The sequence below is a fragment of the Mustela nivalis genome (genome assembly GCF_964662115.1).
Source record: "Mustela nivalis genome assembly, chromosome: 5".
NCBI classification, from domain to species: Eukaryota; Metazoa; Chordata; class Mammalia; order Carnivora; family Mustelidae; genus Mustela; species Mustela nivalis.
Genome location: NC_139024.1, coordinates 154,311,836 through 154,327,135, shown reverse-complemented (window position 1 = coordinate 154,327,135; position 15,300 = coordinate 154,311,836). Strand labels below are relative to the sequence as shown.

Genomic DNA, 15,300 nt, shown 5'->3' with positions numbered 1-15,300 from the left:
AGGGAGGAGCGCGTTTCCGCCCGCGTGCTGGAGGTGGGCGCGCCGGGACGCCGGGCGCCTGCGCAGATCCGGGCTTCGGCGTCCGTCGCGGCGGGGAGGGGGCGGCGCGGGGGCCCCCGGGCGAGCGCATGGAGCGGCCGAGCGGCTCGGAGGCGGAGCCGGCCGAGGGCGAGCCCGAGGTGAAGAGGCGGCGGCTTCTGTGCGTGGAGTTTGCCTCGGTCGCGAACTGCGACCCCGCCGTGGCTCAGTGCTACCTGGCGGAGAACGACTGGGCGATGGAAGTAAGCGTCGTCGCCCGCTCTCCCTCCTCCTCGCCGCGGGCCGGGCGCGCCCGCGTCTCACGACTGTGTGTGTTTTCCAGAGAGCGCTGAACTCCTTCTTCGAGCCGCCCGCGGAGGACGGCGCCGCCGAGAGCCCCCCTGGCACGGCGGCGGGGCCCGAGCACTGGTGAGGGGGCGCGCGGCCGGGCGGGGGCGCGGGCCGGGCGGAGGCGCGGCGCTGGGGGCTTCCCCGACGTGCGCGGCGGGCCGGCCGGGGTCGGGACGGGAGCGCTTCGGAGTGGGTGGGGGAGGCAGAGTTCTGGGCTCCGGAGCGGGAGCTTGGAGGACTCCGGCTTCCTGGGGGGGGCGGGGGTCGCTCACGCACGTCCTGGCGGGGGCGGGGGCTCCCGCGCCGCTCGGAATCGGGACGCGTCCACCTCCCCGCGGCTCGACCGCCGCGCGTCTTTCCCACCCGCTTTCCTGCCCCGCAGGTGGTCACCGGGCATCCGCCTTTCGCTCTGTCCAGCGGGCGTGCTCTCTTGCCTTGCGTCCCTTGTGAAGATACTTAATGATGTAGAAAAGCTTTGGGGTTTGGAGCCCACGGCCCGGAAAGATTTTTTTTCTTTTTTAAAGATTTGATTTATCTCAGAGACCGCGGGAGCGCGCCCGCCTGAGCGGTGGGAGGGGCGGCGGGAGAAGCCGACGCGGCGGAGCCGAGAGCCCGGTGCGGGGACGGATCCCAGGACCGTGAGATCATGACCTGAACCGAAGGCAGCCCCGTAACTGACGGAGCCACTCGGGCGCCCCAGAAAGAATTCTTGAGACCTCTTTGGTGCAAATAATGTGGTTTGATTAAAGCACGGGGACAGGAGGGCCCCTGGGCTGTAAGAGCTGCATTGGGAGGAGTGGCCCGTTTCAGGCTTTCACGTTGGGAGGGGGTTAGAGTCTCCAAGGTACTTTGGAAGCAGGGTTTCCAGGGCCTCGAGGGGGCTCGCTGTTGTTAGGACAAGGTCACTTACTACTGTTTAGTAAAAACTCCGTCATGAGACCCTTCAGATGGACATCGGTGGGTCATATGCTTGGGGGATGATTGCCAACATGTACCTTGGGAGAGAGTGGTAGAGATGGCGGAAGTTTCCAAGGGTGTTTTTCTGTGTTGAAGTAGACTCACAGGATCCTGGGTGCTGGGCTAATAAGACTTAGCAAAGTATTAACATTAAGGCAGCTGAGTCCCCAGGGGAAGGGCACTCTGCTTCAGGGACTTGTCAATGGGCTGTAGGTAGTAAGGACATTTAATTTTTCTTTCGCCTTTGTTTCCCACATTTATTACCTTTGCCTAGAACCTTTTTTTTTCGACTCTTTCCGTGTTAAGTAGTATTTACCTTAAGGCCCAGCTTAGTCATGACTTACCTCCAAGAAGCGTTCCCTGATCTCTCAAGTCTGGGTAGGTTTTCCCTTGTGGGTAATCTTGCAGCATCCTGCATGAGCCGCTCACAGTAACTTTGTTTATATTATAATTGTTTTTGTTTAATGTTTTCTGTCTCCCGCTAAACTACTTTTGGGAAAGTTAGTATCTGTTTTGTACATTGTTAAGTCCCCAAAGTCTAGAACAATATTTGGCGTGTAATAAGCTCTTAATAAATATATATAAAGTTCTCCCGGATATATGGGCAGCCTGCAGAGTTAACTGTTCATAGTGAAGACACTTGTCCCTTTGATCTCTTCAGCTGCACCACCGTACAGATGTAATAAGATCATTTCTTTTGGCTCCTTTCCCTGACTAGCCTGTTATTGGGGGAGTTGTACCCTCATCCACGGTGACAGAGCTCTGCCTCACCTGTTGAGGTATTCGCCTTGCTCAAGCTGGCCTGTCAGATCCTCTCTCTTGGGATTTCCAGATTGGGAGGAAGCGAGTTCAGTCTGAATCTTCCTGTGGAGCTGGAACAGTAGCGTGAACCTAGTATTTGTGGGGAAGCTGAGAATGGTGCTCTGCAGAAGGAGAATGAAGCCCAGGGAAGTTGAATCAGTGGAGTCAGATCAAGAGAAAGCCTCGGTTGCATTTTCTCCAGGATAGCCGCATTCCCATACCTGGCTCTGTGACATGTTTCTGTTGCCTTCTAAATGCCTCTATTTTGCACATAGGAGCCTGAGTTAATTTCCATCACTTAAAACCTAAATTGTAACCAGGAAAGAGATTGGAACAGAGGCTCTTGATCTCAGGGTGGTGAGTTTAAGCCCTCGCTATTTTGAGTGTGGGGCCTACTTTAAAAAAAAAAAAAAAAAAAAAGTACGTTCTGGGAGTGCCTGGCTGGCTCAGTTGGTAGAGCATGCAACTTTTGATGGTAGAGCATGTGACCTTTGATCTTGGGGTTGTAAGTTAAGGCCCATGTTGGGTATAGAGCATATTTAAAAATAAAATCTTAAGAAAGAAAGAAAAGACATTGAGACAGAGGAAGTGGATCCCTTGAAATAGTCCCACAGAAAAAATGTGAATCCAGCTGAGTAATGGCTAAAAGGAGGAGTTCCCTAGCTCAGAACTATAAATTGGAACGTTAGTGGCGCAATTGGTAAAGTTTGAATAAGTCTTAAAATTATATGATAATGTTGTATAAGTGATAATTTTCTAATGTGCAGTAATGCTAGGTATACGTGTAAGCCTGTCCTTGTTTATAGGAGGTACATACAAAGATATTTCTGCAAATATCTCAGAATAAAAAGAGCAAAGCAGGTAAACGTTAAGGAAGTGAGATGTTAACATTTATGTGGGTGAATGGTGAAAAGAATTCTTAATACTGTTTTACTGAAAGTTTGTTATCATTTCCAAATAAGAAGTTAATAAGTTAACTAGATTGATCATGGTGATCACTTTACAATGTATACAAATAGGAAATCATTATGTTGTGCACCTGGAATGAATATAATGTTATATGTCAGTTATATCTCAATAAACTTTTTAATTAAAAAGTTAAATTATTTACATTAAATGTATTAACGTTATAAGTATAAAACCTATTTCTTAAATTTATGTGTTGTGTATAACTGCTTGTCAGTCACCTTTTAATAATGGTTTCTCCCTCCACTCAAATACCTGCCTTGGCGGGGATGGTGTGGGGTAGGTCAGGACCGTGGCCTGGGGCTTGTGCGTGGGGCCTCTCCAGCATGGTAGCGTCAGGCAGTCAGACTTCTTACGTGATCTCCTGGGAGAGAGTGGTCAAAAACGCTTGAGTGAAAGCTGCAAAGTTTCATATGACCAAGCCTCGGAAGTGCCAGGATTTCCTTTCCGCCGTATTCTGTTGGTCAAGTGAATCAGTAAAGCCCAGAGTCCGGGAGGAGAGGCGTTAGACCTCACTTTCCAGTGAGGGGACTGGTAAAGAATTCGCAGCTGTTACAGTGAGATCTTATTTCACGTGTTTCATACATTTCACGTATGATTTAAAGTGAATCCAAATTTGGAAATCTTACACTGTGTAGTCTAATTTCAGGTTATAGTTTACAAGATTTCTTTCTCCGCAAGATGAGGGCTACAAATAGAAAAAAATAATTTAAAATTAATCAGTTCAGAGATAATTTGCAGAGTTGTGTTTCATTGTGATCTTGCCAGTGTTGACCTAACAAATGAAGAGACAACTGATTCCGTTAGTTCTAAAGCCAGTACATCTGAAGGGATTCAGCAAGAAGACGGCAGCGTGTTCTCTTTCATTACCTGGAATGTTGATGGATTGGATCTAAACAGTCTGCAAGAGAGGGCTCGAGGGGTGTGTTCCTATTTAACTTTGTAAGTATTATTGCTTAGGTTCAATGGTGGCATGATTATGTGGCTTACCTATCTATAAAGAGGGCAATGGTCGAGATTATGGGTTTTGGAATCTGACCTGAGTTCCAGAAGAACGTAAAGAATAGAGATGATTGCCTCTGAGAGCAAGAGTCTAGATGAGGTGGGGAGGGAACACTAACTTTTGTTAAAAGGCTTCTAGTACTGTTTCACTTAAATTTTGTATATAATTACTGCTCTCAATATTAAATTACCAGAATGGTCTGTATCTGCTACGTACTAGCTGTATGACCTTCTGTAGTCCCCTGTGAACCACCGGGGTTCTCTGCAGCTCGGTGTCCTTATGGATAATTGTTTCATGAGGATTCGTAACTTGGAAGGCATCTACTGTAGTATAGGACCCTCATAGGCTCTCCATATACTGATTCCTGTTGTCAGGGATTCCAGTTCTTCTCACTTTAAAGTGTTAGGACGTATGTTTTTCTAACTGAATTTGTTCTTACGGTATTTTTAAATAGCACAGATATTTCGCATTTTACAGTTACCCAATATCAGTATAAACATTGAATGTTAAGGTGCCCTAGGGGGCAGTAGCTTTATGTTTCTTTTATGTTGTGGTGTTCTGCTAATCTAGGTGTCAGCAAATGAAATAGTATACTTGGTATTTATTATAAATTGATGTTTTGAATTAGGTACAGCCCAGATGTGATATTTCTGCAGGAAGTTATTCCCCCGTATTGTAGCTACCTAAAGAAGAGAGCAAGTAGTTATGAGATGATTACAGGTAACAATTTTCCTGTTACTATCTTTGTCTTTGAAAAACAGTCAATGAAAGAGATAAATCAAGGTTAGCCCATACGAGTACACACAAGAAAAAGCAGAAATAAGAAAAGTTTGAGAAAAGTAAGCCAGATACAGGATAATAGAAAAACCATAAGAGAATATATTATTCAGCTTAATATACGGGAAAAGTATTGGGAATGGATGGTTTTTCAGGAAAATATAAGTTGTCAAAATTTGAGACCTGGAGTAGTTTTTTTGTAAAATTAATTTATTAAAAATTTAAGTGTGATAATTGCATTTTGGTTATACTTTTTCAGAAAGTCTGTCTTTATTTCTTTTAATTGATTTTGGGTTTTTTTCCTAGCTTTTTACCCTGGATAGTTATTTAAAAGGCTCTTCCATCTATTTTGTTTTTACCGAGTGCATTTAATGTACCACACCCTGGCTTCATTCCATAATCATTGGCTAAATCTTGTGTTTTCTTTGACTTTCACTTTTACGTAGTACGTGACTTTAATTTTGATTTATTAATAAATTATCAGTTGCTAAGGAGAAGGTAATCTCTTTTTCTTTGTAGGACAACTTTTCTGCATTCTCTTGGGGATTCTTTTTGACTCTTTGCTGTTTTAGATTTCTTGTTTTCTGAATACCATGCTATTCCTCCTACTTGGTTTCCTTCCTCATTTTAGTGTGTGTGTGTGAGTGTGTCAGGTTTTTTTGTTTGTTTTGTTTTTCCCTCCCGTTTATTGTGCTGAACATGTGGTAGGAACTTTACTGGAGGATTGTGACCTTCAGTTCTGGAAAATTCTTTCCCTTTCTCCTTTCCTCCTTCTCTGTCCCCCTCCCCGTCCCCCACCTGCTTGCAGACTGTCATTTTTGGAGCCACCTGTGGTCCTCCTTGGCCCTCCCTGTCCTTCCCTTGTTTCCTTCTTTCTCCTCCTCTCCTCTTATCCTGGTTTCCCTCTGCTCCAGTAAACCACTTTTCACTTCTTCAGCGATTTTGTTTTCTGGAAAACAGCTGGAAGCTTTTATTCACTGCCCCTCTACTTCTATTCTTTTCTCTAGTTATGATTTTATACCTTTCTAAATTTTTTGTTCATTTACTATAGTTTTTCTGATGCTTGCAGGGTGAGAAGTGAGTGCATGTTAGCTTGGCTCAGTGTCTTGGACATTTCTCAGATTTTCTTACTTGATATCATTAACTGTTTTCGGCACTTACGTGAATTCTTTTTTATTTTTGTATTTCTTTGATACATCCAGATACATTTTAGGAGGGGGAGGTAAACATAGGGACTCAGTTGGCTATCTTCACCTATTTTGAAGATTCAGATCCATTTAAGTATCTGTACCTATTATAAAACCTTCAGTAGGGGAACTTTGTGATAAACTACACTTTTGACTTCTCAGCCTAAATTCTTTCCCATAAACATTTGAAGGTAATGAAGAAGGATATTTCACAGCTATAATGTTGAAGAAATCGAGAGTGAAATTTAAAAGCCAAGAGATTATCCCTTTTCCAAATACAAAAATGATGAGAAACCTTTTGTGTGTGTATGTAAGTAATTTTTTAGAATTTATTTATTTATTTTTTTAACAATGAGTTATTTCTTATAGTTCCATTGTGGCGTCTTTTTCTTTTTTTTCTCTAATTGCCATTAGAGAAGATTTTATCTCTTCTACATCCTTTTAAATAGTCTTAAAGGACATTGTAAATTAAGTTTTTACACAAATACAAATTTGTAAACATATAATCCTGATCTGTTAGATACCTTCCTAAGAATACTCAAAAATCTACCAACAGTTCACATTTGCTTCCTAAAGTGATTCTCCGCCCCCAAATATATTGCATATGGTACTCTGTTATACTCTGTAAGGCTTACAAGAATCAATCAAAAGATCTTCCTCTCCTAGAGTTTACAGATTAGCAAGGGAGAGATTGTAGTATATAGTAACTAAAATAAAGGAAAGGCATAAAATGCCCCTGGAGGAGGTGTGATGATGTGCCGTGGAAGTTTAGAGATAACTTTTAGCTAGATTGCTTTTTGTTTTGTTTCTTTTAATTGAGGCATATTTGGCACAAGGGTATATCCTTTCAGGTGTACAATGCAATGATCGGATATTTGTATATGTTGAAAAATGATCACCACAGTAGTCCAGTTAGCAGCTGTTGCCATACACGGTCACATAATTTTTTTTCTTGTAATGAGATTAGCTAGGTGGCTTAGTGAAAGTTTCATGAGGGAATTTATATTTGAGTTGAGCCCTGAAAAATATGAAAGATGTAGGCATTAAGTAGAACTACCATGAGCAAACTTCGGCAAATTGCATATTGCGCAATGTGTGTGTATAATATAAAAATATGTGAGAAAGGACATATACAAGTATAAATGAACATCACATTTAGTTGGGTGTAGCGGGCATGAAAAGGAGTAGTGTACCAACAAGAAGTTGGTAAAATAGTTTGGATCCACATTATAGAAGGTCATGAATCCCCAGTGTGAAGGAATTTGGACTTGCTTCTGCAGGCTGTTTAAATAGTTAACAGATCCTGCATTGTTAGTATCTTAACTGCAAAATGGTAAATGATTCTCAGTTATTCATTTAACTGACTTTTCTTGAGTACCTGTGTGCCAGGCTCTTGATAATAGCAGAAAATAAAAGAGCCGTCTTCTCTTTCAAATGACTCATGACTTTGTAGGAGAGAAATAATTATGCTATGGTTCAGTGTAGGGGACTTTAAAGGTAGTCTTTCCAGTATGCTATAGGGATATTGTGGAGGGAGCCGCTGATTGCCTGGGGACATTGGGGAAGGACTCGAGTGAAGGTGACATTTGAGGTAGGTCTTGCAGTATTAGTGGGTGCTTGCTAAATAGTCTTCTTCGGGAGCAGGAGTAGCATGTTGCAGCTTGACCTAGAAATATGAGCATAGTGCTGATTATATAGTGCTGCTTTGGTAAATATATACCAATCAGTTGAACAATTGGTTGATTCTGTTATCAAATTTCCTCATTGGTGGTAGTGAATTTTAACAGCTATAATTATTTATCCTGTTGCAGGCAAGTGTGTCGGGAAATGAACTTTGCCTTATGACTTCTCATTTGGAGAGCACCAGAGGGCATGCTAAGGAACGAATGAATCAGTTAAAAATGGTTTTAAAGAAAATGCAAGAGGCTCCAGAGTCAGCTACAGTTATATTTGCGGGAGATACAAATTTAAGGGATCACGAAGTGAGTGACAAAGCCAGTTTTGTGCTTGTGGGCAGATTATTGCTGTGGAAACTAATTTAGGTTTCTTTTGACCAAAACTGTTATAATGTGTAAGCAATCTTGCGGATGCAATTCAGTAAGTACTTGGCCTGTGCAGTAGGCTTGGTACTGGGGAAGTGGAAGCAGGAGGAGCTCTGACACTACTGGGGGAAAACAGAATTATTACATCTGAAACTGACAACACAAAATGGTATGTGTTGATTTAAAAGAGAGGTATAGAGAAAACAATAGAGAGATAAGGAAAGATTTAAGTTTTTTTTTTGCAGTATCTCGAGTTGGAAGGTGAGGAGAACAGAAAGATTTGGGTATCATAATTTTTCCTACCTCTCTTCTGAGTTTTCTTTTATCTACTTTTTTTTAAACCCCCCTTTCCTGGTACTACCATCTCCAGGACAAAGTCTCTTTCCCCTTAGTTCATTTGAGACATACTGGGATGTTTTTAGGACCTCTGTAGACTTAGATCATATTAAGTGGTAAGCTGGCCTTGCTTTTTCCCCCATCTCTGGTTGAACTCAAATCAGATTAGAAGGGAATTGAAACATTCATTTCATTGCCATGAACTCCAAGAGTAGAGAAAGAAGTGAAATGAGAAGGAAGCCTGTTGGGACTTCCGAAGTGGAGGCAGCATCCTAAATGCTTCTTCTTTGTGATCTTGTGCTCTTGCACACAGATCATTTCTAAAAAAGTCTGACTCTTGGACTGTTTGCAAATCAATGACTTCATGGTAGCTGTTTTGTGGTACCTGGTTGGCTAACCGACCTGCTTATAAAGAAAAATCCTGTTTTTCAACACATGACTGGAAAAACTCGATATCCACATGCAAAAAACAAACAAACAAACAAAAAAACCAGAGGTGCATTTTTGCCTTGTATCCTATATAAAAATGTATTCAGGGGCGCCTGGGTGACTTAAAGTCTTTGCCTTCAGCTCAGGTCATGATTCCTGGGATTGAGCCCCACATCAGGCTTTCTGCTTAGCGGGGAGCCTGCTTCTCCCTCTCTCTCTGCTTGCCTCTCTGCCTACTTGTGATCTCTGTCTGCCAAATAAATAAATAAAATCTTAAAAAAAAATGTATTCAGAATAGATCAATGACCTGTAAGTAAGAGCTAAAACTATAAAACTCTTAGAAGAAAACAAAGGGGAAAAGCTTCGTGACTTAGGATTTGTCAACTTCTTGTATATGACACCAAAAGCACGACAACAAAAGAAAAGAGATGAGATGAACTTTATCACAATGAAAAACTTTTGTGCATCAGAGGATATGATCACAGAATGAAAAGGCAGCCCACGGGATGGAAAAAATATTTGTAAATCCTACAGTTGACAAGTGAGTAACAATAATATAATTAATATGATATTGATGTTATATGAAGAATTTCTACAAAAAAGAAACAACCTGATTTTAAAATGAGGAAAAGACTTAAGCAGACATTTTTCCAAAGAAGATATACAGATGGCCAACAAGTACCAGAGAAGATGCTCAACATCACTAGTCATTAGAGACATGGAAACCAAAGCCATTATGAGGTATTACATCGGTTAGCATGAATATTAGCAGAATGCCAGAAAAGAATAAGTGTTGGTGAGGATTTGGATTAGAACCCTTGTGCAGTGCTGATGGGACTATCAAGTGGCATCGGTGCCATGTAAAATGATGTGATTCCTCCAAAAACAAACAGTTTCCATATGGTCCAACAGTTCCACTTTGGGTGTGTGCCCAAAACAAAAGCAGGGTCTCGAAGAGGTGTCTGCATGCCTGTGTTCAAAGCAGCAGCATTAGTCACAGTAGCTAAAACATGGTAGCAACCAAAGGGACCATTGACGGATGGATAAACAAACTGTGTTCATGCGATGGAATATCATTCAGCCTTAAACAGGAAGGAAACACTGACAACACGCTCCCGTACGGACAGACCCTGGACAGTACGCTAAATGAAATAAGCCAGTTACAAAAGGACAATTTTATGACTTCTCATGTGAGTTTCCTAAAGTAGTCAAATTCATACAGACAGAGTATAATTGTGGTTACCAGGGGCTGGGGAGGATAGAAAGGGTAGTTAGCATTTACTGGGTACAGTTCGAGTTTGGGAAAATGGAAAGGTTCTAGAAATGGACGGTGGTGATAGTTGCACAGTTACGTGGATGTACTGAATGCCATAGAACTGTGCTAACTTTTATGTTGAGCAAGTATTGCAGGTTCGGTTCTAGACTACCGTAATGAAGTGCATACTATAGTAAAACAAACGAATTTTTTAGTTTTCTATTGCATATAAAATTATGCTCATACTACTGGAGTCTGTTATAAAGTATTCACGGGCATTATGTCTAAAAAGCAGTATATGTACCTTAATAAAAATGCTTTATTGCTAAAAATGATAACCATCCTCTGAGTTGTCAGCAAGTCATGAACTTTTTTGCTGATAGAGGGTCTTGCCTTGATGTTGATGGCTGCTGGCTGATCAGGGTGGTGGTTGCTGAAGAGTGGGAGGGCTGTAGCCATTTCTGGAAACAAGGCAATGAAGTTTGCTACAGTGATTGACTCTTGCTTTCATTACTTCTCTGTGCGGGGCAATGCCATTTGATACCATTTTACGCACAGTAGAACTTCTTTCAAAATTGGAGTCAATTCTTGCAAACCCTGTCCTGCTTTATCAATTAAGTCTACATAATATTCCAAATCCTTTGTTGTCATTTCAACAGTTTTCACCAGGAGTAGATTCCATCTCAAGAAACCACTTTCTTTACTCATCTGTAAGAATCAACTCCTGGGGTGCCTTGGGTGGCTCAGTGGGTTAAAGCCTCTGCCTTCGGTTCAGGTGATGATTCCAGGGTCCTGGGATTGAGCCCTGCATTGGGCTCTGTGCTCAGTGGGGCGCCTGCTTCCCTTCCTCTCTCTCTGCTTACTTGTGATCCCTATCTGTCAAATGAATAAATCTTTAAAAAAAAAAAAAAAGAATCAACTCTTAATCAGATTGTAGCTCTACTTCTAATTTTCTTGCTATTTCTACACATGTGCAGTGACTTCCTCTGCTGAAGTCCTGAACCCCTCGAAGTCATCCTTGAGGGTTGGGAGTCACCTTCCAAGCTCCTGCTAATGGGGTATTTTGACCATTTCCCATGAATCATGAATGACATCTAGTATGTTGAATCCTTTCTAGGTTTTTTAACATTTTTTCCCAGAATTATTCTTGCATCAGAAGAATCACTATAGATGGCAGCTGTATTATGAAATGTGCTTTTTAAATAGTAAGACTTGAAAGTGGAAATGACTCCTTGTTTCATGGGCTGCATAGTGGATGTTTTGTCAGTGGGCGCAAAGACAACATCTCCTTATCCATCTACACTAGCTCGTGGGTGCATTGACCAGGTGCATAGTCAGTGAGCAGCAACGTTTCAAAAGGAGTTTTTTGTTTTGTTTTGTTTTGTTTTGTTTTGTCTTCCTGAGCAGTAGGTCTCAACAGTGGCCCTAAAATAATCAGTCATATTTTAAACAGATGAGCTGTCATCAGACTTTGTTGTTCCACATATAGAACACGGTAGATTTAGGGGTACCTGGGTGGTTCAGTTAGGTAAGTGTCTGCCTTCAGCTCAGGTCATGATCTTAGGGTCCTGGGATTGAGCCCCGCATCAAGCTCTGTGCTCAGTGGGGAGTCTGTTTCTTTTTCAGTCTCTCTCTCTGTGCTCGCTCTGTCTTGCTCATTCTTTCTCACAGATAAATCTTAAAAAAAAAAAAAAAGATTTAGGATCATCCTTTTTTATTATTAAGCTTTTATTTTAATTCCAGTATAGTTAACATACAGTGTTAGATGAGTTTCAGGTATAAAAGACAGTGGTTCAACAATTTCATACAGAGTTAGCATCATTCTTAAAGGCCCTAGGAGTTTTAGAATGGGGAATGTTCATTGGCTTCAACTTGAAAGCTGCATTGGCCCCTAACAAGAGAGCCAGCCTGCCCTTTGAAGCTCTAAAGCCAGGCACTGACTTCTCTCTAGCTGGAAAGCCTTAAATGGCATCTTCCAAGAGAAGAGCTGCCTCATCTACATGGGAAACCAGTTGTTTCCTGCAGCCACCTTTGTTAACCCTGTCAGCTCCATCTTCTGGAGAACTTGCTGCGGCTTCTCCATCAGCACCTGCTGCTTTGCCTTGTACTTCGTGTTATAGGGATGGTTTCTTAAACCTCATGAACCAACCTCTCCTGGCTTCAGATTTTCCTTCTGCGGCTTCCTCACCTCTCTCAGCCTTCATAGAATTGAATTAGAGCCTGGTTCTGGATTAGGCTTTGACCTAAGGGAATGTGTGGCTGGTATGATCCCGTATCTAGGCCCTTCTGACTCTCCATATCAACAGTAATGCTGTGTCACTATCATTCATGTGTTCACTGCAGTGACACCTTTAATTTCCTTCCAGAACTTTGCCTTTGTATTCACAATTTGGCCTATCTTGGCTTTAGATACACGTTCCTCTCTAAGCTTGATCATTTCCAGCTTTCGATTTAAAGTGGGAGACAAGTGACTCAATTTCAATATTGTGTCTTGGGTTAGGGAGACCTATGGTGGGGAGGAGAGCGGGGAAAGGCTGGTGCATGGAGCAGTCAGAACATACATTTATTAAGTTCACTGTCACTTGGGCACAAGTACAATAGTAGCACCAAAGATCCTGATCACAGATGACTGTAATGAATACAGAAATACTAAGAGTTTGAAATGTAAGGGTTACCGAAATGGGACACAGAGACACAAAGTGAGCAGATACTGTCGGAGCGATGGCACCAGTAGACTTGCTCAGTGCGGCGTTGTCACAGACCTCCAGCTTGTGAAAAACACAATGTCTGTGGAGTGCAGTAAGAGGAGATATGCCTGTATTATACCACAATAAAATGGTGTTAAAATCCTGGAGTGTGAAGAGGGAGAAGGAAGATTTGATAGTAAATTTCAAATGAAACTCTGAAGGCAGTTAATCTTATTTGATCATAGAAATGCTGTACGTCTACATTTATAGACTAAAGTAGAGTAATAGTTTTGCCTACCTTTCACTTGGATTCATTTTTAAAAAACGAATAGCAATAATAGAAGCTGCGGATTTTCAGCCTTCTAAGTTTTATCTACTACCCAGAGTTAGGAATCTGTTTATGGCAGAAGAGAAGGACAAGTTCCAGACCTCTCTGGCTGTTTAGATACTTTTATATTACCTACTTACAGTACTTTTATATTACCTACCATACACCAAAATGCTTTTTATAATATATTTAATATTAATACATAATCTCGCATTGGTACATTAATTTGTGACATTCTGATTTGAAATGTTGCACTTAGACATAATACTGAAACTTATTTCTGTTAGGAGAAAAAGGACTAAAAGTTTTCTTTTTCTTTTCAGGTCACTAAGTGTGGTGGTTTACCCAGCAACATTTTGGATGTCTGGGAGTTCTTGGGCAAACCTAAGCATTGCCAGTATACATGGGATACACAAATGAACTCTAACCTTGGAATATCTGCTGCCTGTAAGCTTCGTTTTGATCGAATATTTTTCAGGACAGCAGCTGAAAGTGGCCATATTGTTCCCCAAAGTTTGGACCTCCTTGGATTGGAAAAACTGGACTGTGGTAGATTTCCTAGTGATCACTGGGGGCTTCTGTGCAACTTAGATGTGATCTTGTGAAATGCTTTCCAAATAAGAGTTTTCTGCCTTCTGAGTAATTCTGTTCTGGATTTTTGCAAATGTAATTTCTACCTGTCTGGAAAGGTAGGTTATATGGAGGAATTAATATACTACGCCATTGTAACAGAAGAAAATACTACTGTGATTCTTACTTTGTGGAATGCATCCTCAAATTTCAGAGCTAAATATTGATGTTGATTTAAACTAAAACGTACAGAGTATGAGACTTCTTCATAAAGACCACCAAGACCATCAGAGCTACGGATACTGCCCAGAGCTGCCGGCTGGTTCTCGAGCAGGGCCACGCTGTCTCTGGGCTAGCCTTTATATTCTGTTTTTAAAATCAGGCACCAAATAGTTTATATCTAAGCAAATCTTTAAAAATAAGACAATATTGTGCTTGGAGGATTGGATCTTCCAATTCAGATAATCTTAAGTGAAAAAGCCATGATTATGTGCATTTAAGTAGGTGGCAACTATCCTATAGCAGACTTCATTTTTGTCAGCTAACAGCACATGAGCGGTAAGCTGTAAATGAAATCTTCTGATTTGAAATGCCTTCACTATTTAAAGTTCATGTTTGTCAACATGTTGCTCTTCATTTTGCCAAAATCAGGCTTGATAATGATTAAAGTTGGTGTTATAGCTGCATTGGACTTTTTTCCTAACAGAAAATAAATGTTTAAAGAGGAATAGCCTTTTAGACTTCTTATACAGTTGAATTATTTTACAGGAGAGGGATAAGGAGCACATTTCAGTGTGCTTTAAGGAAATTTTTTTCCCTCGTAAAAGGAATGTACTTTAAATAAAGAATTTTACTTGTTTATAGTTGGTTTTAGTATGCTTTTATGCCCACGATGGGATTGAAGTTTTTACCTGCTTCTTGTTTCTGGTCCACTGCTCTGACTCACTTTTGTGTGGAAGAAAACAGCTTCTATGAAGCTTCTCAACCCACTAAGAACTACCAAGCATACATCGATATCCTCAGTATAAAAAAAGGAAAGCTGGGGAGAATAATTAGAATGAGAAGTGACAGAGCCTCATTTTCATCAGGGATGTCAAAATTAACAGCCAAGACACTAAAAAAAAAGACAAGCTGAATTTATATATAATCCCTTTATAGTCACAATGGAAAGGAGATTTGTATATACTTATTTAATCATTTCAAATGAGAATGCTAATATCTTAGTCTACATTATGGAGGCAATAGTTAATTTATATAGGAAAAGGATGTTTTTGGCATAAATTATTTATTCACTTGGAAGAATAATTGTTGAAAGAACATACATATCATATTACAAAAAAAATTGAGCAAAAGGCTAATTATAAAAAATAGAATATATAGTACTGTGTATTAGATTAAGTGATTATTGTTTGAAAACTTTGAAAGGAGCATCATTTCTTTTTTTTTTTTAAGATTTTATTTATTTATTTGACAGAGAGAGATCACAAGCAGGCAGAGAGGCAGGCAGAGAGGAGGAAGCAGGCTCCCTGCTGAGCAGAGAGCCCGATGCGGGACTCGATCCCAGGACTCTGAGATCATGTGGCTTAACCCACT

General features: G+C 41.1%; 1 protein-coding gene across 1 annotated transcript; it reads left to right on the top strand.

The window, feature by feature from the left end:
• The first annotated feature begins 52 nt into the window (after positions 1–52).
• On the top strand, positions 53–14,570 carry TDP2 (tyrosyl-DNA phosphodiesterase 2). The gene is made up of 7 exons (XM_082731494.1): positions 53–281; positions 362–447; positions 3,862–4,035; positions 4,725–4,816; positions 6,252–6,370; positions 7,872–8,042; positions 13,461–14,570. The coding sequence occupies exons 1-7, from the start codon at positions 129–131 to the stop codon at positions 13,740–13,742; spliced, it is 1,077 nt and encodes a 358-aa protein (XP_082587620.1). The 5' UTR covers positions 53–128; the 3' UTR covers positions 13,743–14,570.
• Positions 14,571–15,300: the final 730 nt, after the last annotated feature.